General features: G+C 40.3%; 1 protein-coding gene across 2 annotated transcripts in view; it reads right to left on the bottom strand.

The window, feature by feature from the left end:
* Window positions 1-22,210, bottom strand: part of Znf704 (zinc finger protein 704) — a 212,722-nt gene that overhangs the window by 12,411 nt on the left and 178,101 nt on the right. For both annotated transcript variants that reach the window (XR_009224250.1, XM_046468230.2), the window contains exons 5-8: window positions 16,782-16,882; window positions 12,275-12,542; window positions 9,897-10,001; window positions 323-420 (exon numbers count right to left, since the gene is read on the bottom strand). Coding sequence is in view for 1 of the 2 variants with exons in the window: in XM_046468230.2 (XP_046324186.1) it covers window positions 323-420; window positions 9,897-10,001; window positions 12,275-12,542; window positions 16,782-16,882 (572 nt within the window). In the remaining variant the exon portion in view is untranslated. The remainder of the gene's footprint in view (window positions 1-322; window positions 421-9,896; window positions 10,002-12,274; window positions 12,543-16,781; window positions 16,883-22,210) is intronic.

Here is a 22,210-nt window from a genome sequence, read left to right as displayed (position 1 = left end):
GATCCCGGTTAAGGAGATCCTTGATCTGGATTAAAAAAACTATACCTTGTTCATTTCACACCAGGATTAATGCCACAACTGAGCCCTTAACCAGAACGACCAAACTTAACATCCAATTCTGCAAGAAAACTTACTCCAAGCCACCGCCCCCTCAACCCAGCAACAAATGTCCATTAATAGTTAATGGATAAGAAAAGCCATGAGAATAAAAGAAAGGGTGGATTTTGGAGAAACTTTACGTAAGATCACATTTCTGGGTTCTCTGCTATATTTGTTTTTCAGGTAATTCCCTTGAGGTGGTGAGAATTTTAAGCTCTCTTACCTTAGGCTGACTGTCCCTCTGGGTGGGGAGGACAGGACCGTGTGGGCATGTTGTCTCTGCTCTCCTGTGCTCACCGCATGATGATGTGTTGGTGACACCTGATAAATACACGGAAAACCAAATTGACAGGGCAGGGTCTCCATCCCATGCATTTATTTAGCCTTTGCCATGGGAGCAATGGGCCTTGACCATTAGGCATGGAGATGAAATGTTTTCTACAGAGACCACAAGTTAAAATGGATGGGGGATGCTCATGGTGGAAGTTAAATGCATCCCCAAACAGAAAAAAGCCCACCAGTATGATTTTAAAAATCATGACTTCGTGTTTATGCATTCCAAGTTGCCTATCATTTGGATAACATTTTAAAACCTTAAAATCTATTCCCATTTCATTTAGGTCTCATGAACTCTTGTCAAGTAGGGTAAGTTTCATGATTCCTATTTTAGAGTATGAAAAATATCTAGAGCAGCTGAAAGATCACACAGCTAGATGGTGACAACACAGTGTGGACCTAGGTATCAATTAGATCATTCAGCCACTAAATAAATGGATTTTTTTTTTTTTTTTGTATAAGACATCTCTGCAGCAGAATCTGGGGACCAAGCAGAAACAACGGCAAGAGCCTGAGCCAATTAAGAACATGTGTGATCCACGTAGCACTGAGTACCCACCATGTGCCAGCCTCGCTGCCAACAGCTTTCATTTTCACAACAACCTCATTCCATACATATAAGATTGGCCCCATTTTATGGATCAGGAAACCAAGGAACAGGGAAGTTAACTTGCCCAAGGTCATAGAACTTGTGATGGTAGAGCCAGGGTGTGCAACCCTGGTACTTCTGCTGCTTAGTCATAATGAGAGGGCCCCAGCTGCCCTTGGTTCCTCTTGGATTATCCATAAAACCCCTTTATGTGACCTGTTCTCATAATACTAAACATCTTCTCAGCTCATGGGATTCTCAAGTGCTACAAAAATCTAATTTTACAACAAAAGAAAATGAAGTTTCAAGTAAGTAAGCAGTATTGCCATTTTCAGAAGAGGAAACATTTAGCAACTTAAAAAAAAAATCACCCAGAAGACAACATGGTCATAGAAACACCATCACCGATTAGCAGTCAAGGGAGCATCCCCATAGTGCACACAGACAGCTGATACTCTCTAGTACAGGTACTAGTACCTTCTTCTTTCAATGTGAAGGAATGCATATCAATGTTTTTCCAGACATTAATATAAAATTTATACAGGTAAATAAGACCTAAAATTTAATGACTGTTGCCATGAGTCTGAATTATTCTTTACCACTGGTCTGGTCTTGAAAGCCGGCAGAGATGAGCAACATACAGAATTAGAAAAAAAATACATTTCATGTATATAGATCTGTAGGTCTTTCCATGAGAAGAAATGTGCCCCCTCCCCTCTCATAATGCACTTGGTTTTCAGGATGCAAAACAGGGAACAAATGTTCCAGAAGTTAATGGCCACTGAAGATGGTCCAGAATACACTCACGTGAGTTGTTTTAAATTATCAGGACAATACAATTTAAAGATTCCCGTAGAACTCATAGAATCTTAAGAATATCAGAACTGGTAGAGAACTGAAAAAAAAAATTTAGTTGACATGCCAGTGTCACTACTTCCATAAGCCAAGGAAGATTCTAGATTTTTTTTGGTGCATTATAGCTGTACATATTGATGAGATCTGTTGTTACATATTTGTACATGCACACAATATAACAATATAATTCAGCCAATATCACTCCCCAGCACTACCCCTTCTCCCCCCTACCCTTGGACCCTTTCCTTCTATTTATCTCTCTTTGATTTTCATGAGATATGCCCCAATTTTTTTTCCTCTTCAGCTTGCACATATGAGAGAAAAATATAACCCTTAACTTTCTGAGTTTGACTTATTTCACTAAACATGAAGGTCTCTAGTTCCATCCATTTTCCTGCAAATGCCATAATTTCATTTTTCTTTATAGTGAAATAAAACTCCATTGTGTATATATATCACATTTTCTTTATCCATTCTTCCATTGATGGATACCCAGGCTGGTTACATTGGCTACTGTGAATTGTGAGGTAATAAACACAATCCTAGATTTTGCAAAGTTGCCACAGCTCTTTTGCATGCAGTGATATGACATTATCAGATGCTGTTTGTTCAGCATTAGTAAATACAGTGATTCCTCTGAAGTGAGATTGGTTTCAGCATCCCTGTTGATACTAAAACCTGTAGATGTTCAAGTCTCTTGGACAAAATGGCATTACTATTTGCATGTAACCCAGGTACATGGTCCCATATACTTCAAATCACCTCTATATTACTTATTGTACCTAATTACAATGTAAATGTTACCTAAGTAACTGTTATAACTGTACTGTATAGGGAATAACAAGAAAAGGTCTGTACAAGTTCATTATAGATGTAATTGAAAAAAAAGTTTAATCTGCATATGTAGAACCTGCAGATACAGAGGGCTGGCTGTAATTTCCATATACCAGACACTGTTCTAGATTCTGTAGATACAACAGTGAGCAAAACAGCTCTGCTCTTGTGGTGTTTACATTCTCATGGGCAGACAGACAATACATTTTAGGGATAAGTGCCTATTACCGTATTTTATTTTCTTCAGGCTAAAGTATAATTTAAGGAGAGAATATACATTAGGATGGTAAAAGAAGGTCTCTGAGGCAGTCACCCTTTATCTGCAGGGCACACCAGAGGACAGTGCAATGACAAAGATTTTCAAGTGCACAGGTTCCCAGAAGGTGCTCTGAGGGAGGTGAGGGTAGAAGGATGGACGATGGACAGGTTTGATAATGGGATTGAATGTTTGTCATTCTAAGTGTAATGGGAATCCATTGGAGAATTGTGAGATATCTGAATAATGCTTTGAAAGGATCGATTTGGCTCTTGAGGAAATGGATATGAAACTTTCTGGAAAGGAGACCTATAGACTATCTAAGAGCCTTTTGGAGGCAAACATATGAGTGGTTTAGGGTCGATGTGACAGCGGTGGAGGTGGGAAGGGGATGAATGGAAGGGGATTGTCGCTTAGAGGCAGAACTAGAATTTGCAGATGGATGAATGTGGAACAAAGAAAACAGACAAATCTTTAGATGAACCAAGAGGAGGCAAAGATGGATCCTGGGTTCTTGCCTGAGTGGCTGGGGGTGTGGGGTGCCACTTAAAGAGATGGGAAAACTGGTGCAATGGCAGGTTTGAGGGAGACATGAGAGAAAGGTTTTTGAAAATATCATGAGCACAGTTTGAGGAATATGGACCTACTGTGAGACCAATAGTCTTTATTCTCTCTTAATTTGGAGTTCAGGGCATGCACCCTCCCCCTTCCAAAGGCTTAGGTTTCTACAGGGTGCAACACAGCACAAGACACAGAGGACCCACTTCACATGTGGTATATGGCTTAGTTCTGTGGAAGGCTTTGTACGACCTGAGTTTTCTTGATATTTTTTTAAATAGCAAGAACATGTTTTATCTTCTTATTTTACTAGGGGATAAGGGTAGGGAAACCAAGGGAGTGACTGCAGTAGGTAATTAATATTTATTAAGCTCATGCAAATGTGAAAGACAGGCTATTGATTATTATCTCTCCTAATCCTCACAGCAAAATAAATGATCATATTTGCATCTTGGAGACAAATTTAAGCTTTGAACAGAGAGGTGGACTGCACCACATCCCACAGGAAAAAGTAGCAATAATAGTAACTTATCAAGAGCTTGGTATACGGTCTAAGTACAAACTAAGCTAAGCACCTCCCATATGTTCTATAATTTTTTGGGGTGTGTGGTTCTGGTGATTGAATCCAGGGTCTTGCACAAGATAAGCACATTCTACCACTGAGCTATATCCTCACTGCCTTCTAATTTAATCCTCACAATGGCCCTATGATAAAAGCATCACTATCATTTCCCCTTTACAGAAGTTAAATACATTGTCAAGGCCACACAGTCATTAAATGGGGAACTGGAATACCAGCTGGTCTTGGAACCCCCTTCTGAAGGATATTAGGCGCCTGCTCTTTCTACTCTCCCATCCTGCCACATAATTGATGGAAATACTGTGTGGCCTCAGAGGCACAGGCAACAAATTAAACTAGACAAATGATTATATCAAACTAAGAAGCTTCTGTACAGCAAAGTAAATATTCAACAGAACTAAGAGACAACCTACAGAACGGGAGAAAACATTTACAAACTATTCATCCAGTGATTGATATCCAGAGTACATAAGGAACTCTGAACCAAACACACAATCAATCCAATGAAAAACTGGCCTAAAGAACTAAACAGACATTTCTCAAAAAATGACATATGAATAGGCACTAAATACATGAAAAAAAATGCTCAATCTCACTAATTGAGGGGAAATGCAAATCAAAACCACAATGAGTTATCTCACCCTGGTGGTGAGTCATCAAAAAGACAACAAATGCTAGAGAGAATGCAGAGAAAGGGGAACTCTCATACACCACTGGTGGGAACTCAGCCATTATGGAAGAGTCCCCCCTTAAACTAACAACTACAGTTATGATCTAGTAATTCTACTACCAGGAGATGACCTCACTATGGCAAAAAGGTACTTGCAGTCCCAAATTTCCTGCAGCAGTGTTCACTGCTCTTTCTACTAAAATATAGAACAGAGCCGGTGTGGTAGCACATGCCTGTAATTCCAGTGACTTGGGGGGCTAAGGTGGGAGGATCAAAAGTTCCAGGCAATCCTGTGCAATTCACCTAGGCCCTAAGCAACTTAAACCCTGTCTCAAAATATAAAAAGTGCTGGGAATGTGGTCTAGTGGTAAAGCACCCCTGGTTTAAAAAAAAAAAAAAAAAAAAAAAAGGAATCAACCCAGAGGCCCTTCAGTGGATGGGTAAATAAAGAACATCTGGTATATGTACACAATGGAGCATTATTCATCCATTAAAAAAGTGAAATCCTGCTGGGGTTGTGGCTCAATGGTAAAGCACTCGCCTGCACATGTGAGGTGCTGGGTTCGATCCTCAGCACCACATTAAAAAAAATAGGTATTGTGTCCACCTACAACTAAATATCTATATCTATCTATATATATCCTGTCATTTGGAACAATATGTACAGAACTGGTGGCCATTCTGTTAATAAGCCAGACAGAGACAAGTACTGCACATTATCACTCATTTGTGGAAACTAATATCAACCTTAAAGAAGAATGAAATAATAGTGGTCACTATAGCCTAGGAAGGGCAGGAGGGAGGAGGCACAGAAAGAAGCCCAAGGTCACCAAAACAGAATGGAGGAATTACTTCTGGTTCTTCTTTAGCACAGGTGGGTAACCATAGGTTAAAATAATCTGTGATATATTCCAAATGACCAGAAAAATAGGAAATCCCCAACACATAAAAATGATTAATATTTGGAGAGAGGGAAATGCTAATTACCCTGGTTTGATTATTACACACTGTATATAAATACTGAATTACCACAATGTACCCCATAAAGATGTACTAACATTGGGCTGGGGTTGTGGCTCAGAGACAGAGCACTTAGCTTGCATATGTGAGGCACTGAGTTCAATCCTTAGCACCGCATAAAAATAAACAAAGATATTGTGCCCACATATAACTAAAAATATTTTTTAAAAAGATGTACTAACATTCTCTCTCAATAATAAATGATTCTAATTTGAAGAAAATAATGTGTGTCCTAATATACAACCCTATAAAGCATGATTTTGACTCTCCAGTGGTCTCTACACTTTAGTCTTTATTTCTTAACCTTTTCTGAGTTCTATCTTGAAGCATGTTTTATTAAGTATTTGATGTACTAAACATTATTTCTAAGTAAATAAAATAGGTTACATGTCCATAATTAGTCTACTGATTAGGTGAAACCTCAGATGAGCTTAAAAAACTCTAAACTATATTCTTCAAAACTCTAAACTAATTTTTCCCTGGTGTTGAGTATATTTGTGTTATATGAAACAATCCTAAATAGGGAGAATCCACTTCCTCTGATCCCTGTTTAATAGTAACAATGGCAGTAACAATAAGAGCTCCACAGTGTTGGCCATATGCCAGGCACAGTGCTGCACCACACATATCTACCAGGTAGAATGAGAATGGAGGTCACTCCTTCAACCAAGGTCAAGTGACTGGTTGGAGGTCAGAGTTCATAGATGCCAGAGTCAGGATGTGCAGCTGAGCCTCCCTGAGTACAAAAATGTAAATGTCATACTTCTGTAAATGTGTTGGAGGAATTACTTTGTAACTTTGTTTCTCAAACAGAAAAGACCTTTGGTTGGTTTTAATCTCTTATACTAATTTGAACCCTTTCTCAAGGCATTAAAAAGCAAACAAACCCAAACCAACTAAGAATCTAACATTTAAGCACTGCTATGCCCGTGGCACCCCCTCCCCACCAAATTCATACTTTGAAATTCTACCTGCCCCCAGAGTGACTATACTTGGAGATAAGGTCTTTAAAGCATTAAGTTAAATTAGATTATAAGGATGAGCCCCTAATCTAATAGAATTAGTGCCCTGATAAGAAGAGCCATCAGAAAATTGGCTGTTATGTACCTTTTTTCTTATTCTACCTGATTTCCTCTCCTTCTCCACCCTCATTCTTTCTTGCTATGTATTACACACACAAAGGAAAACTATGTGAAGACACGGTCAGAAAGTGACTATTTACAAACCAGAAAGAGCCTTCACCAGGAACTAAATTGGCTGATACCTTGATTTGGGACTTCTAGCCTCCAGAACTGTGAGCAAATAGATTTCTGCTGTTTAACACATCCTGTCTAGGCTATTTTGTTATGGTAGCTTGAGGTGACTAATGAAGGAGCCAAGAGATTTTGGCTTTCTGTCATAAAAAGACAGAGAAAGGCATGGAGATAATTAGAACTAAAGGCAGGCCATGAGAGAAAAACAGGTTAAAAAAAGCTGTAATTAATGAGGATCTCCTTTCCCTTCCCCTTCCTAGCAGCCTTAGGCTAGAAAAGACTGAAACTACAGTGCTTGTAAATATGCAGATCAGCCTTCTTGGATACCCACCTCGGGGAAGGGTTCTTACTTAGGGAACTCATTAAAACCTAATGTTCAAGAAAATCTAGCACAGACAAATGAATAAGTAAAATCCTACAAACCCTGGGATTTCTCAGAAGGCGATTTTCCCCATTCTCTAGAAAGTGTTCAAAATCTCTCTTCAATACCAAGTCTCAAAAATGAGAGAGGAAAGTAAACCTAAATGAGGCTGACAACCTTGGGGCATTTGTTTTAAAAGTGTTTTATAATATAGAAACTGCTCTATTCTACAGTTTGGATATAACTGAAGACATTAATACTAATTCACTAAAACTTTGAGATCTTCTGTCTGAAACTATTACCAGTTTAGGAGGGAGGAATTCCATCTTAGAGTCTGCCTGTCCTCTAGGGCCTAGGACAAGCACTTCTGGGCAGGTCAGAGAGCTCCACCAGCACCCACAGGGTGTGCAGCAGTCCTGCTTCTACATGGTGCAGACTGTTAGGAAAGCTACTCACCCATAGAAGGAATAGGATGGCAAATATCCATTTGTTCTTAAAAAACAAAATAGTATTAATAGGGGATATGGCAACACAGGGAATGTTCTTAGTGTCGTGTTGCCTTTGTAGAGTAAGGAAAATACCCCCGTTTGTAAAGTAGGAATGGCAAGCTCTTGACTGCTAAAACAGTCTACAGTCATGGCTATGACAGATTACACAACCAGACAGACTTGGAATTCTCTGGTGAAAGAATAAATTAGAAGCTGACATAGAAGTTTAGTTAAATACCTACTTAACTCAGCCACTGTAGATACTTTCTGTCTAAGTTTTCTGCTATAATATCCCTGGTAACCAACACAGGGAAACCAGGGACTCTACAAAAACTCCTCTGTGTTGAGATTCGGGTAGAGATGTACACAGTGTCCATGCCAGAGCTTTACAATTTCATTGTTGGAAAACAAACACCACAAGGCCTGCTGGCTGGCATCCTACTGTGTAAGACATTTCTAGGCAGCTAGTAAGAAACCACTCAGTGACTTCTCTAGAGCTCAGGAGACAGTGTGGTTAAGAAAGCAAAGGGGGAAAGTAACTCCAGTTTGGCTGGTCACCGGGGTCATCTAAAAAGGAGTTTGAACAGGGCTGTTCCACCTATACACTAGGAAAGTTTTTACATCAAATGACCAACATGGTATGTGCTCTTGAAGTTCTTTCCAAGCCATCTAATTCCTTCCAAGGCAGAAATTAGATGGCAAGTCTGTAGTTGGGGCTGCCGTTCTAGGTTAGCACAGAAGGGCTGACTCAGACAAGATAGGAAGATGATCTCTGGGCCTCCATATGTCTATCCAGGAAAAAGCCCCTAAAAGGACAGATTGTTAATCTCTCACACGTACACCAGTGGATCCATGTTTTTTCTAGAAGCAAAACTAATACCTGCACATCTGAACTGTTCTCTTCTAACAAGGTCATTCACTCTTCCAGAGCTGCCAGCAGTTACCACTGTTCAATCAAACAGGCAACTTTCATAACGACTCCAGTTCCATGATATTGTTTAAAATCACATTCCAGGAGTGTTTTCTGGAAGCCACCATTTCCCAAATTGCTGCCAGCAGGATGATTTTTATTGTTGGCTAGTGCTCTATGGGATTTAATAAATATTCATTGGCAGAGCACAGCATAATTCATTCAGCCACTTTCATTTTTTATCAGCTCCACTGGAGGCTTTAGACTTTACTGGGAACCTCTGGGAGTTGCCAGTGGTTGACAATAAGAAGCTTTTGTGAGGTCCTTGTGGGAAGGGGTGCAGAAGAGAAAATAAGGTAACATCTGTTATCATAAACCACTTTCTGAACCTTATCAGAAGTTACACACCGCCGCCAGCATCAACGGTGCACAAGTCTGTGGCTATTTTGTGATAAGCTCTATAAGACCCGGCATGTTTCTAAATAAATGGTTAGGAATCAAGTTAACTCACGGTGATTTATCAGACTAAATCATTTAATATGTCAAGTTAATTCTTATGTACTTCTTAAATCTGGTTGTATTTTAGTACTCATTTATTTTCAAGTTGTCCATCAGCATGGATGATTCAGGCTTTGAAAGAAAAAAAAGAAGAGTTCAATTTATCTGTTTTTGAACTTTCAAATGAGATACCAACAGAACAATAATTTCAAAGGACTGAATTTTATAGCTCTTTAGAGTGACGAATGTCACCTTTTCCATACAAGGTGAGTTCAGCTATTCATTTTATGGTCTTTTGGAGACAAACATACTGCCAACTCAAAAAATTGTATTTCCAATAAGTTGTTGTCACCAGTTAAAAACTCTTCTAGAAGTTTTCGAAAACAAGAGTGGAACATCTTTTCGCAGAGAAGTTGGATCTGTCTGAGCCACAAGATAACTTTGCTGATGAATTTATAAATATTGATTAAGAAATAGAGAACTTTTGGCATTCTGGCTTTTGTTTTTTACTTGCACGTTTCTACAATTTGTCCTCTAAATTTACATTTGGCTTTGCCCAGATTTCTGGCTTCTTTGTTTTTCTACTTACTGGAATGCCTGTGAAAGTGACTGGAGGAGATTGCCAAGAAATGCTGAAGCTGCTGCCGTTAGGGGTGAACTTGGCCGATCCTGGAATAGTCACGGGGGGTGTGGCCTGTTAAATAGGAAACAGAGAAAATTCTTACGAAAGATTTTTTTCCTTGGAGCCTTAAGCTCTCCTTACCTTACCAAAGTAGGGCCTTTAGGAATGGTCTAGCTGTATGAATAACTTGGAATAATTATCTAATAGGTAGAGATTAAATGGGGTCAAAGGAGTAGCCAGAAATAGATTTTCTTATATATAGCTAAGCAATCTATCAAGAAGAAGTTTTGTTTTTGTGGTGCTGGGAATTAAACCCAGGACTTTGTGCACACTAGGTAAGCACTTTTCCACTAAGCAACATCCTCAGCCCAACAAGACTCTTTGGCTGTCAATTTCTGAAAAAGAAATTTTATTATGTATACACATATTTATGATAGGGAATAGTAGTATATAGGTGTCCTATCAAATTTGGAAATATAAACTTATTGAGTAAACTGGGAAGTGGTGTGCAAATTGGTATATTTTAGGAGTGTACTTTAGTAATATGTATCAAAATTCTTAGAAGTGTAATAACTAATTCATAGAATACTAAGAATTCATTCTAAAGAAATGGATACAGGGATGTTCCTTGCAGAATTATGTATTATGTGTATTAAAAACCCTGGAAACAACATGAATATTCAATAATAGGAATACAGGGAAACACATCATGACATACCCAAAGAGTCATTAAAATGCTGTTGTTGAAGAAGGCTGATTGGCATGGGAAATGTTAGCAACACATTTATAGAAAAAAAATAATCCAGAGTAAAGACAGTGCTACTATAGAGTCCCCAGATTCCTCCATTTTAAAAAAGTGTCTATTCATAGACACAGAACAAAATCTTAAAAGACATACCTAAAAAAAAAAAAAAAAAAAAAAAAAAAAAACCAAAACCATTAACCGCGGGGACCTCTGGTTGTTGGGATTAGGGATGAATTATTTTTTTTAGTGGGGCTAAGATATTAGAATTTTCTGTGCTGAATATTTATAATTATAATTTATAATGACTAGAAACAGAAAAGTCCCAATATTATGAATACTTCCTTTTGGGAAGGACCTTTTATATCACCTAGTGTGGGTTCCAATTCTCTTATTACATAGATGAGCAGAATGATTTAATTCATTTTTTCAAGTCCATGATTTCTGGAGGGCAATAGTGACACATTAAAAACAAATGAATGAATTATTCTTTTTGACCAACAAGGGTCAGGAATTAAATTTATTGCACCAAGTAGTTTAATCAGAGCTCTATCCCATTGCTCTTGAGTTCAACACTGCTAAATAAGTGGCTGAATTCTTCCTCTGTAGGCTTAGTTTTTCTTATTACAAACATATAGACTAGTAGTGGTGGTTTTGTATCTGGGACCATGGAAAGTATTTCAGCAACACACAGCAAGGTTCAGAAACTGTTCATTCATGTTCCAGATAACTCAATAATTTCTCTTCTGAGAATTTAAGTCAGGCAGAGAGGTTCATAGTGGAGTTATTAATGATAGTGAAAAAATTGGACAGACCAAAAAGTAGATAGCTAAGGATCAGAGAAAGATTCAAACAATCTGGTGTTTCAATTTGAGTGGATACTACTCAGTTATATGGAAAGTTTATAAAACAGGGCTGGAAGAACACCATTACAAGTACATAAAGGAGATTTTTAAGGGTTACATAAGGTAGTTGAGAACCTTGGGGGTGGGAAGGAGTTTTAACCAGGCCCTGCATTTGCAGGATCTGTCTCTAAGGACTTGTCAGACTTTACTGTGAATCAGCATCTGCTGGAGGGTCTGTCCCTTGCTCTGATCCTATAGGTCTGGGGGATTCCCAAGAATTTCCCTTCCTAACCAGTTCCCAGGTGATACTTGCACATTGACCTGGGGGATACTGAAAACCACTACCTCAGTCTGAGAATTAGTTACCCATTTAAAAGGCAGGGTATAAATGAGGTCCCAGATTTGGAGTAGTTCTATCATTGTACCAAAGCTTTCCAAGGCTTAGCTTTTTACTTATTTTTTTATTTAACAGATACTTATATGATGTCTCAGGCATCATTCTGAGGGCTTTACAATATTAAAAGATTTTAATCCTCATAGCAATCATTAAGGGAAGGAACCTTCAGCCAGCACTGGGAATCCAAGAATAATCATCCATCTATGTGAGATGTTGGCTTTAAGAGGAGAAAAAAAGTAAACTTGGCTACTGGGCTGCAGTATGTGAGTTGTTTTCCACTGAGGTATCTATTTCCAGGTCAGATGGCTACGGCTTTTGGTCAGTGTCAGAATGATCACTCTCCCAGTCCCGTGCTAGTCACCTGGTAAGCGTGGTCGGTGTGCACGAGGTAGAGGGTGGTGGGAGCTGAGCGGCTCAATGGTGTCATCAGTTTGGTGTCAGTTTTGGCACAAGGAGTTTCTGTTCTGCTGGAATCTGGGATGGGGAACATAGGAGGGGAAGCCAGGGACTGGGAGGGTGAAACTGGGGCCAGGCTGCTCAGTCCATCTGCCACTGAGTCTGTGTTGAGCTTGATCTCCGTGTAGTAGAAATCCTCCTCTCCATCACTGTAGTCAGAGTCTCCAACACGCCTAAAGCAGGAGAGAGCAAACAGATGTGCTCAGCCTTGAAATCTCACATGTTAGTCCTCCGTCTAGGATGCTTTTCTTCTCTCTCGTCTGCCTTGAAATCTCTTGCTTATCCTGCGATACTCAAATATCCATTTCTAGGGAGGTCTTTCTTGACATCTGCTTTCATCTGAACATGTCCACCCAAAGTTCATGTGTCAGAAACTTAGTCCCCTAACGTACGGGGACTATCTATATTAATGGTGTTTTGAAATGGGGCCTCTGGGAGGTAGTTAGGATGGGTGGGGCCACCATGATGACTTTACTGGCTTTATAGGAAGAGGAAGAGAGACTCAAGCTAGCAGCATGCTCTGTCTCCCCACATCATGTCCTCCACCATGCTATGATGCAGCAAGAAGGTCCTTACCAGATGCTGAGCAGATGTTAGTACCATGGTCTTGGACTTTCAGCATCCAGAACCATGAGCCAAATTAACTTCTATTTCTTATAAATTACCTGGTCTTGGGAATTTTGTAACAGCAACAGAAAATGGACTAAGATAAAGAAATCCATTCAATTATTCATTAGTTCAATCTTATGACAATAATTTATAAATCAATCAATCTAGTTTATCCACACTGTTCTAGAGCCTCCTTATACTATAGTGAATAAAACATAGACACTGCCTTGTTGGAACTCACTGTCTAGTAGATGAGACAGATGTTTAATATATCAGATATTGGTAAGTCCCAGAAAGAAAAATTCAGCAGCACAAGAGTGTCCTTGAGCAATGTAAGTGATTGGGAAGGGGCACGATGCTTACCTAGAGTGTTCAAGGGAAGCCTTTCTGAGAAGGTGACATTTAAGCAGACACTTGCCTGAATGAAGTGAGGGAGAGACCATGTGGGCCTATGGGAAGAGTTACATGAGGCTCCCTGGTGAGTCTGGTGCTTTCCAAGGAGTAGAGAGAGGCTAGTGTCTGGAGCTCCAGGCATGGCAGCACGGACGACCAGTGGCGTTTCACTGCCCACAGTGATGGCTTTAGCACTTATTCTGGATGTGATAGAAGTCAATGGGGACTTTGAGAAATTGAAAACTTTTTTTTTTTTTAAAAAGGATCACTTTGGCTATTGACTAGAGGACAGGAGGGCAAGGACAGGAGTGCAAGGCTGTTGCTGAACACTGGCAGTGGCGGGGCCAGGTTGACAGTGATCCAAGTGGTGGGAAGTCAAAGTCTGGATATGTCTTGAAGGTGAGGCATCAGGACTTTTAACTCCTCTTAGTTCTCTGTGCTCCCTGTAAAGTGTGTTCATCCCTTGAATTCACCACTTGCTGTATTTCTGTAATTATCATATTATTTTGTAGTGCTGGGATGGAACCCAGGGCCTTTTGCCTGACTGGCAAGTGCACTGCCACTGAGCTACACTTGCAGCCCTGTAGTTTTTTCTGACCTGCGATCTCACTCTGATTGTTCTTCTCTAGGGATATGTCTCGCTGTTGACCTTTGTCCCTACATACACATCAGTGCATTTGGTGTGAGCAGGTACCTGTTAAATGTTGAACGATGAATTCAGCTGACGTTGTTGTTGCAGGGACCGAGACCATGGATTCTGGAGTTGGGCTTCACAGGCTCAGTTCCTGATTGACACTTCCTAATAGCGGGTTTGACTTTGGAAGCTTACACATGGCCCTCATGCCTCAGTTTCTTCACTTATAAAATGGGGATAATGAGTATGCCTGCTTTGACATGAGGACTAAATGAACAAAGTGCTCACAAGTGTACCTGACACATAATAAATTTGTGTTTTTTATTTTAAATAAAAATAAGGACTATGTTAAGGCTTCAATTTTCAGTATCACTAGGAAAGTATCTTTCCAGGTGCTTTCAAAGTTCTTTCCCACAGAAAGTTCTGAGTAAAATAAAATAACTATTTGCTTAGAAAATATTTATTAGACTTGTTGGCACCTGGTTCTATGGGATGGCTGAGAGAGACCACGGCACCCCTCATTTCATGGACATGTCCAGCAGCAGCTGCAGATCACTGACTCAGAACAAACGTGTTTCTCCACTAATGATCCCTACTAGAACCTAAAATAAACTGCCCTCCCCAGGACTTTCTGTTTGGCCAAATCAGTGGCTTCTCCCAGTCTGGTTCCATTTCCCCTGAGCTCTCTGTGCCATATCAGGTCTGTTTGGGCTTGGCTTGCTGACCAGCATACCACTGAAGACCCCAGAGAGAGAGATGAAGAATGAGGATCTGTTCTATTCCTGTCCCACTTCCTTTCCAGTTAAAGGCAGGCTGCACTGCTGCTCGTTGCCAAGTGCTACTAATAGACACACAGACCTGGGGGAAATCGTGAGTCCTCCAGGGTGATAAATCAGAATCAGCCCTTAGTATACAAGAACCGAGTGTGATTTAAGAGAAAAACAGTGTGCTTTTTATACTGGCCTGGTGTGCACTGTAGCTACATCAGAGGCAAGACATGTTTTCTCTGGGCTTTGACAGGCTCTCCTCCCACACCTACACACAGCTAGTACTTGTTAAAAATGCTGTGTCCCCATAGTCACATAATGATGCTCATGGATTAAGGTGAGGGCAGTTGTCTTTCCCAGTCATGAGAGCACTCAGACACAGGGCTTCATAAACATAGGTTGGCCTTAGAGTCCTACAAGGACCTTTCCTGGGGGGATGGCTGGCAGGGTTACAGTTCACTGAGCAATTCTAAGAGCACATCAGTAAAAAGGGGATACCTAGGGAAGCAAATAAAGTGGCTACATTTTGAATTCCACCCACTGTGAGTGTACCCTGGGAGTGCATAGGAAAATTTTGTGATACCACTCATGGTCTATATATATACACACACACACATATATATATAGTGTGTGTGTGTGCTTCTAAGTGGGGCTGAAAAGGATTCAATTTTCTGGGCAGATGAATGAACTTTAAGACAAACACCCAGCATCTATCATCCAACACTCCCCCCGACTTCTTTAGAAAGCTAACAATTCTTGGCTATTGCTTCAGGAAGTTCTTTCTAAACCTTTAAATAACTCTTGTTATGTTATGAATTGTCTTGAAGTGGGGGTGATATGCACAGCTATATTTCAATGCAGCACTACTTCACATACAGGCATACCGTGGCCAGGGAGCAAAAGCCCAAGCCACACTGCGCCAGACACACAGTGCTTGGTGACTTCTAGGGGCCACCCCAATCTGGTGTATTCCCATACATCACCCTGCAGAGTTAGGGAGCCAAATAACTGCTCTCTCCACAGTCATTCATGGAGCTGACCCTCACAGATTAGCAAAATTCCTTTTTTTCCCCTTTGCCTACACTACATTTTATGGATGATGTATTTCCTAAATTTATCCCTCACCAGGAAAATGACCATTGCACTTATTTCTCCACACCCATCTTGACAAAAGGATTCCTCTGTATCTAAACATGAAGGCTTTGTTGTGTGTTTGTGTCTGTCTTACACATACTGGTTGTGATGAACAGCTTCTCAGGGTCCCTGATAAGTCAGTCTTAGATGGCCACAGGACAAAAGCTGGAGACTGCCAAACACCACTGTGCTCCTGCTGTAAGCTCAAAGGCTGTGGTGCCCCAAACTCCATTTTATCTTTCCTTAAGAGAGTTGTCATATAACACGAGGAAAAGTATAAATTTTATAAATAAGGCACGAATTTGAGCCACAGAAAGATTGAGCCATACCATCAGGCATTGTAAGAAGTCAAGCAGTAGACTTGACTGGGTGGTGGTTCTTAAAACCTTTTATAGGCAATATAGGATTTTGAGACTCAAAGTTATGAATATTCTCCACTGCAAAAAATAATTGCACATTTCATATTATAGATAATTTTAAGGGGGTCAAGAAACCCCTTGAAACACAACCATAGACCCCAGTTTAGGAACCCTTATTCTGGTATTGTATACTTTATAAGTGTTTCTCACACACGTTTGATCTATTACTCTCCTATATGATGGTGCAGAACTAGTCATTTTCAGGGGGAACTGGGGTTCAGAGCAGAGACCTGCCTAATGTGACTGAGTCAGTCAGGTCTTACATTAAATCCCTGTTCTCTGTCCTGGGACATCCTGGCCTATTCTTGGAACTTGCCATCTCTCTAGAGATAAGGAAGAGCCAGCTGGCCCCACGTCCAGAACTCCTGAGGCACTGTGTCATGCAGTCTCTGGGCGCAAGTGGCCTACCCTGAATCAACAGAGTCTACCTCAGGTATGAAGGGAGGGCTGCCTTACCCGAGATGAATGGTCCGGATGTGTTTTTGGATGCCTGCTGCAGTGCTCAGCACCTTGCCACAGTTCTTCCAGAGGCATTTGAACATCACCTTCATTGAGTTCTAGGAAGGGCAGAGAAAGCTAACATTAAAATGAAAACTCACTCACTGATGTTCACTTTCTGTCATCCAACACTGCCCCCACTTCTTTAGAGAGCTAACAATTCTTGACTGTACCTCAGCAGTAACCGTTGTAGGACCTTCCTGGGCTGGTGAGGATCTTGGTGACCTCAGACATTTCCCCAAATTCTTCATGAGAACCAAGTCCTTCTCTAGTATTTCAGATCATATTCACATAGATGGTCACAGTGGCATTAAGCAATAACAGTGGCTCACATACCAGTGTAGGTGCCAAGAGCTGTTCTAAGTGTTGATATCAGCTAATCCTAAAATGGGGATGCTAAAATTAATCTGTTCGACAGATGCATATAGAGCTTTAGTAAAAGTGCCCAGTCAATGATCTAGGTAATGGCAAAGCTGGAGTATGAATCCAGAAAGTCTGACTCTACAGTCCATCCTACCCATCAGTATGAAATTCCATGTTCTTCAATGAGAGTCTTAGTGTTTTTCCAAAAAATAATGCAGCACAGTGATTAAGGACACCATTTTAGATTTCTCAAGTCCACAGTGTTCTTATTTATAAGAAATAAATAACAATAATACTATCTCAAGGTTATTATGAGAATTACATGAGGTCATGGAAACCAATCAGCAGAATACCAACAGGAGTAATCATTAATGAACAGCAGCTATTCTAGTATTATGGTATGCCTCCTGGAATGAATTTGATAGGGAATGAATTTCTCCAGGGAGCCTCTTCTCATTGGGATGCTATCTGTTTGCATACTGTTCCCATGGACAAGGTGAGAGTCATTTTCATATGCTCACCAAGTCCTAGTATGTTTTCCTCCCAGCCACATAGTCAGACCTCATTTCCCATCCTCCCTTGTAGCCAAGAGGGATCTTGTGACTGAACTATGTTGATGCAATGTGGAAAGGGTGACACATTCCTTCTAAGCCTCAAACCTAAAGTAATTCCCAGTATCACCTCCCAACCCATTCCACTGACCAGATGCAGAGGACACACAAGGATTTTGGTGATAGCAGAATCATTGATCAGGAGTTCTTCAACTTCTGCCTACCATGAACTAGTTGTATGGTGCAACTATGGACTTCTTCTCAGAATAATCTTTTTAACATTTAAAAATAAAATACATAGAATTAAAAAGAAAAGCAAGTATACTGTTATACAGTTATAAAAATATTTAAAATATTTTGTGATAATATATGCACTCTCTAATTCACTGATTAAATAACAAGATCTTGAAGTAGGTCTAATAATAGCTATGATTTCAGAGTAGTGTTAAGCATAAACAGTATTTCACATATCTACTAAAATTTTAATGTGATATGGAATATCTGTGATTTCTATTGGTATTAAAGTCACAGGTGGCGCTAATATTATGGCTTGATGCCTTCAATCACAACTGCAGAACTGCAGGAAATGTTAAATTGTGTTAACAGGAAAAAGAAGGATATGCTTTCCTCCTTATCCAAGTCCTAGACCCTGCCCACAAATTCCACACACCCTGTGAGCATCTTTGACTTCAGGTTAAGAGCCCCTGCACTATGAGGAAGGAGCATGGGTCCCTGGAGGGCTGTGTGGGGGCAGAGACACCTCACCTCCCTTACTACCCCTACTGATCTGATTGGATTTAGGCATGAAAAATAAACAAATCCTTTTTGTGTTGAGGTGCTGAGGTTTGGAAATGGGTTATCCTAACAGAAAGCCTCCCTTGACCAACAAACAGCAGTAGTGACCCCTTTCCTGAACTGATAGAGGTAGCTTAGCTTCCGTCTACTAGAACTTCTGCCGTCACATCCTTGTGGTTCCCATCATCATATCCCTGGTTCAACAAGGCAACCATTCACGTGTTCAGAAGATGACTCATCTGGCTGCTATTGATGGGATCAGCATCCAGATATCTATGACAAGCACCCCCACTGGTGACTTCCTCTAGGTTTCTGAATTGAAGAAGCCCTTAGAAACTTCCAGAATTGATGAGGGTCAGTTAGAGAAGGGCTGCTTTTAGCATGGTGAGCAGAGGACAGAGTGTAGCAGCATGTTGCTGCAGTCTGAGCGGATTCTTAGCCATGGAAGAAGCCCACCAGTTTCTGTGGGTTTCATGAGCTCATTGGTCTAATGTATACCAGAGGTTCTGCAAGGCAAGTAGCATTCAAGGGGCTGACCTCCCTTTTCACTGTGCAGCCCCTCGGTGCTCAGTGATGCTCCTTCTGCAATGTACAGTGCTGAGCTGAAGAAGCCGGAGCTGTTAGAGGGATATAAAGAGGCCAAGAGCAAAGGCATAAGTCAGAAGCCCTTATAGGATCCTCTTGAGTCCTGTTGTTCATTCTAAGCAGACAGTTTGTAATTTTCTGCTTCCCTGATTTCCTTGGGTCATGACTCTAAATACATGACATGTAAGCTGAGTCAAAAGGGGAATTTAGAATCCCAGTGACTAGGGAAGCTGAGGAATGAGGATCACAAATTTCAGGACAGCCTGAGCAATTTTGGTAAGGCCTTAAACAACTTAGTGAGACCCTGTCTCAATAAATAGGGTTGGGGATATGGCTAGGCAGTTAAGAGCCCCTGGGTTCATTTCCCAGTTAAAAAAAAAAAGTGGGGGAACTTAAATCTTACCCAACCTCAAAGTCCACAAAAGGATTTCTTTTTGGAATTTTTTTCTTCAAAGCATTATTTTATTTATAGTACATAACTTAACAATATAATGAACAAGTGCATTTTGCCCATTTTTCAAGTGATAAAGCTATACTATAGAAAATATCTTCCATTTAAGGGAATTAAAGACTCAAATCAAAATTACAGGTACCTGACTGTCCAAATTCAAAGTCATAATAAATAAAAATGCTTTTTGATTTATTTCTAACCTTTTTGCTGACCATATTCTTTCATTCATTGAACTAAATATCTGTTTTGCAAGGAATATTCCAGGTGATGGGATATAGAACAGAAAAAAAGAAGAGGCTGATTTTCAGGAAATGAAATTGTAGTGGTAAAGCAACATATTATAATATTTGATAACTGTTTCAGATGCAGCCCAAGGTGTCTACCAGGTGACTTTTGAGCTGGCACTGCACAGCTGGAGAAGAATCAGCCAAGCTAAGAGCTAGACTTTTCCAAGTCTTGAAGACAGGAAACAGATTGACAATAGTGGGTGGGGAGAAAGACGGATGGTGTTCAGAGGGAAGTGCAGGAGGGAGCAGTCTGATAAGGCGCAGAGGTAGGTATGCCAGATCTTGGAGGGCTTCGTAGGTGAGAGTAAGAAACTTTGATTTTATTCTGAAAGAAGAGTTATTGAAGGAGGAGAGTAACACTACATTGCTTCTGTTTCAAAAAAAGTTAGTCTGTTTTGGGGGAGAGAGCAAATAAGGGCACCAAGTGATTGGCTTAGAAGATTTGGGCCCTGAGGATGGAGAGAAGTGGACATGCCCACAACATATTTTGGGTTGAATATGAGGACTGATCAAAGGGATGGTGTTATAGATGACTCCCATGTTTTAGGTTTGAACACTGGATGGATGGTGTTCTGGTTATATAATAGGAATGTCAGTTTTAATATATCTCAAAAGGTAGCAGCAACTAGGAAGGAGCTCAGGAAAGTCAGAGCTAGAGATATGAATTTAGAATCAGGAGCTGAAGGAACATTTTACAACTTGGGTCTGGAGGAGATCATCTAGAATGATCAGAGCACTCTAGACACTGCTTCATGTGCTGTTCCAGGTTGGAGAACGAAAAGCAGCAGTCAGAGGGAGGAGGGACCAGGATGGTGTTAAAAGGATAAACAGAAGAAAGTGTTTCAGGAAAGAAGATGTGACCAACATTGTTGAAGAAGGACTAAGGAGTGTCCCTTGGATTCGGCATATGGGGCTACTGGTGGCCCAGACTATAGCAGGTTTTGTAGAGGAGTGGGGATGGAGATCAAACTGGGATAGACTGGAAAATAAGTGATATTTGAGCAATGAAGAGAGTAGATGCCAATTTTTCCCAGAAATTCTGCTGACCTATGAGCAGTCAAGGGGGGTGTTGGAAGATGGATACTGAAGTGAGTTCTTAGGCAAATGGGAATGATTAGCAAACATAAGGAGAAATCAATAGTGCAGTAGAGATAATGGTTGAATTTTGCAGAAGATGAAAAAGGCGCCCATGACTGCCTTGGATGAGACGGGACATTCTCCGCAGGAAAAGGACGATTTAGATGTAGCTAGTTTGCCAATTTGGTGCAAGGGGGATAAAAAGCATTCCTTAATGAATGCTTCTGATTTTTCAGTGAGGTAGGAAGTAAGTTCAAAGCTCAGTGTAGAGTAAGGCTGTCTGGGAGGCTTGAGGAGATCAGAGAAAGTGATATAATTATCTTGAGAGAATGGGGGAAAATGGAAAAGACACATTATTTGCACATTCATGGTAGAAAAACAAGATTCTAAAAAATTACAAGATTTAGGTAGTGCCATTTGATCGTTTTTACCAATGAGTCAGATTGACAAAGTCTTGTATAATTAATGGTATTACACAAGATAAAGCCAGATTCCTTCTATACTGTAGGAATTATTTTAAGGTCTCCAATTGGGGATTGTTTTAGGAAATTATTATCACAGTGGTAGTTTTGTGCCAAAACAAGCATTATAAGTTGCTTGTTCCTTGCCTGCACTAATATTGAAGCATTTATATTTTAAACTGATAAGGAGTAAAGCTTCATTCTGGTTATAGAAAAATCAGTGTCATTGGTACAACTCCTTTCCTTAGTTTTCATTCATTAGTTCAAGTCGGGGTATCAGAACCCAACATACCAGGAAGCTGACCCATAATGTCCTCTCTCCAATCAACAAAGCGCTGACATATCTTGCAACTTCTTCTCTATGTCCCCTGGAATTAGGATAAATACCATCTGCAATTATTTATTCCCTCCTCAGTTGCACATTACTTCTTTAGGTTCCCTGCTTAAGGCTCCAAAGATGGGTGAGCTAAAGAGAATTAAGAAATGGATATAAAGAATCTGATAAGCTTTGCCTTCTCTTTTGTCTTTTGCTGAGTTTTAAAGAGGCAAGCTGTGGATGTACCAGGTAGATATTGGAGATACTGTACCAGGTAAGTACTAGAGATATGGGTTAAGCATGGGAAGCTCTTTTGGAGTAGGAACCCCAATTTATTGCCCAACAGTCTTATCTCAGGGCTTAATACAGCATCTGGTTCAATAGGCATTTGCTGTGTACAATCTTGGGAAAGCTGTGTTTTAGGGCCTGCAGAGATGAGCCACATCTGTGACATCTTAATATGCTTAAATATTTTGTGAAATTCACCTTGTAAATGATCTG

Source organism: Marmota monax, unplaced genomic scaffold (genome assembly GCF_021218885.2).
Source record: "Marmota monax isolate L192 unplaced genomic scaffold, Marmota_monax_Labrador192_F-V1.1 WCK01_AAM20220418_F8-fsc00115, whole genome shotgun sequence".
In the NCBI taxonomy this organism is placed as follows: domain Eukaryota; kingdom Metazoa; phylum Chordata; class Mammalia; order Rodentia; family Sciuridae; genus Marmota; species Marmota monax.
The sequence above is the reverse complement of the archived record's forward strand: the minus strand, read 5'-3'. Positions and strand labels throughout refer to the sequence as shown.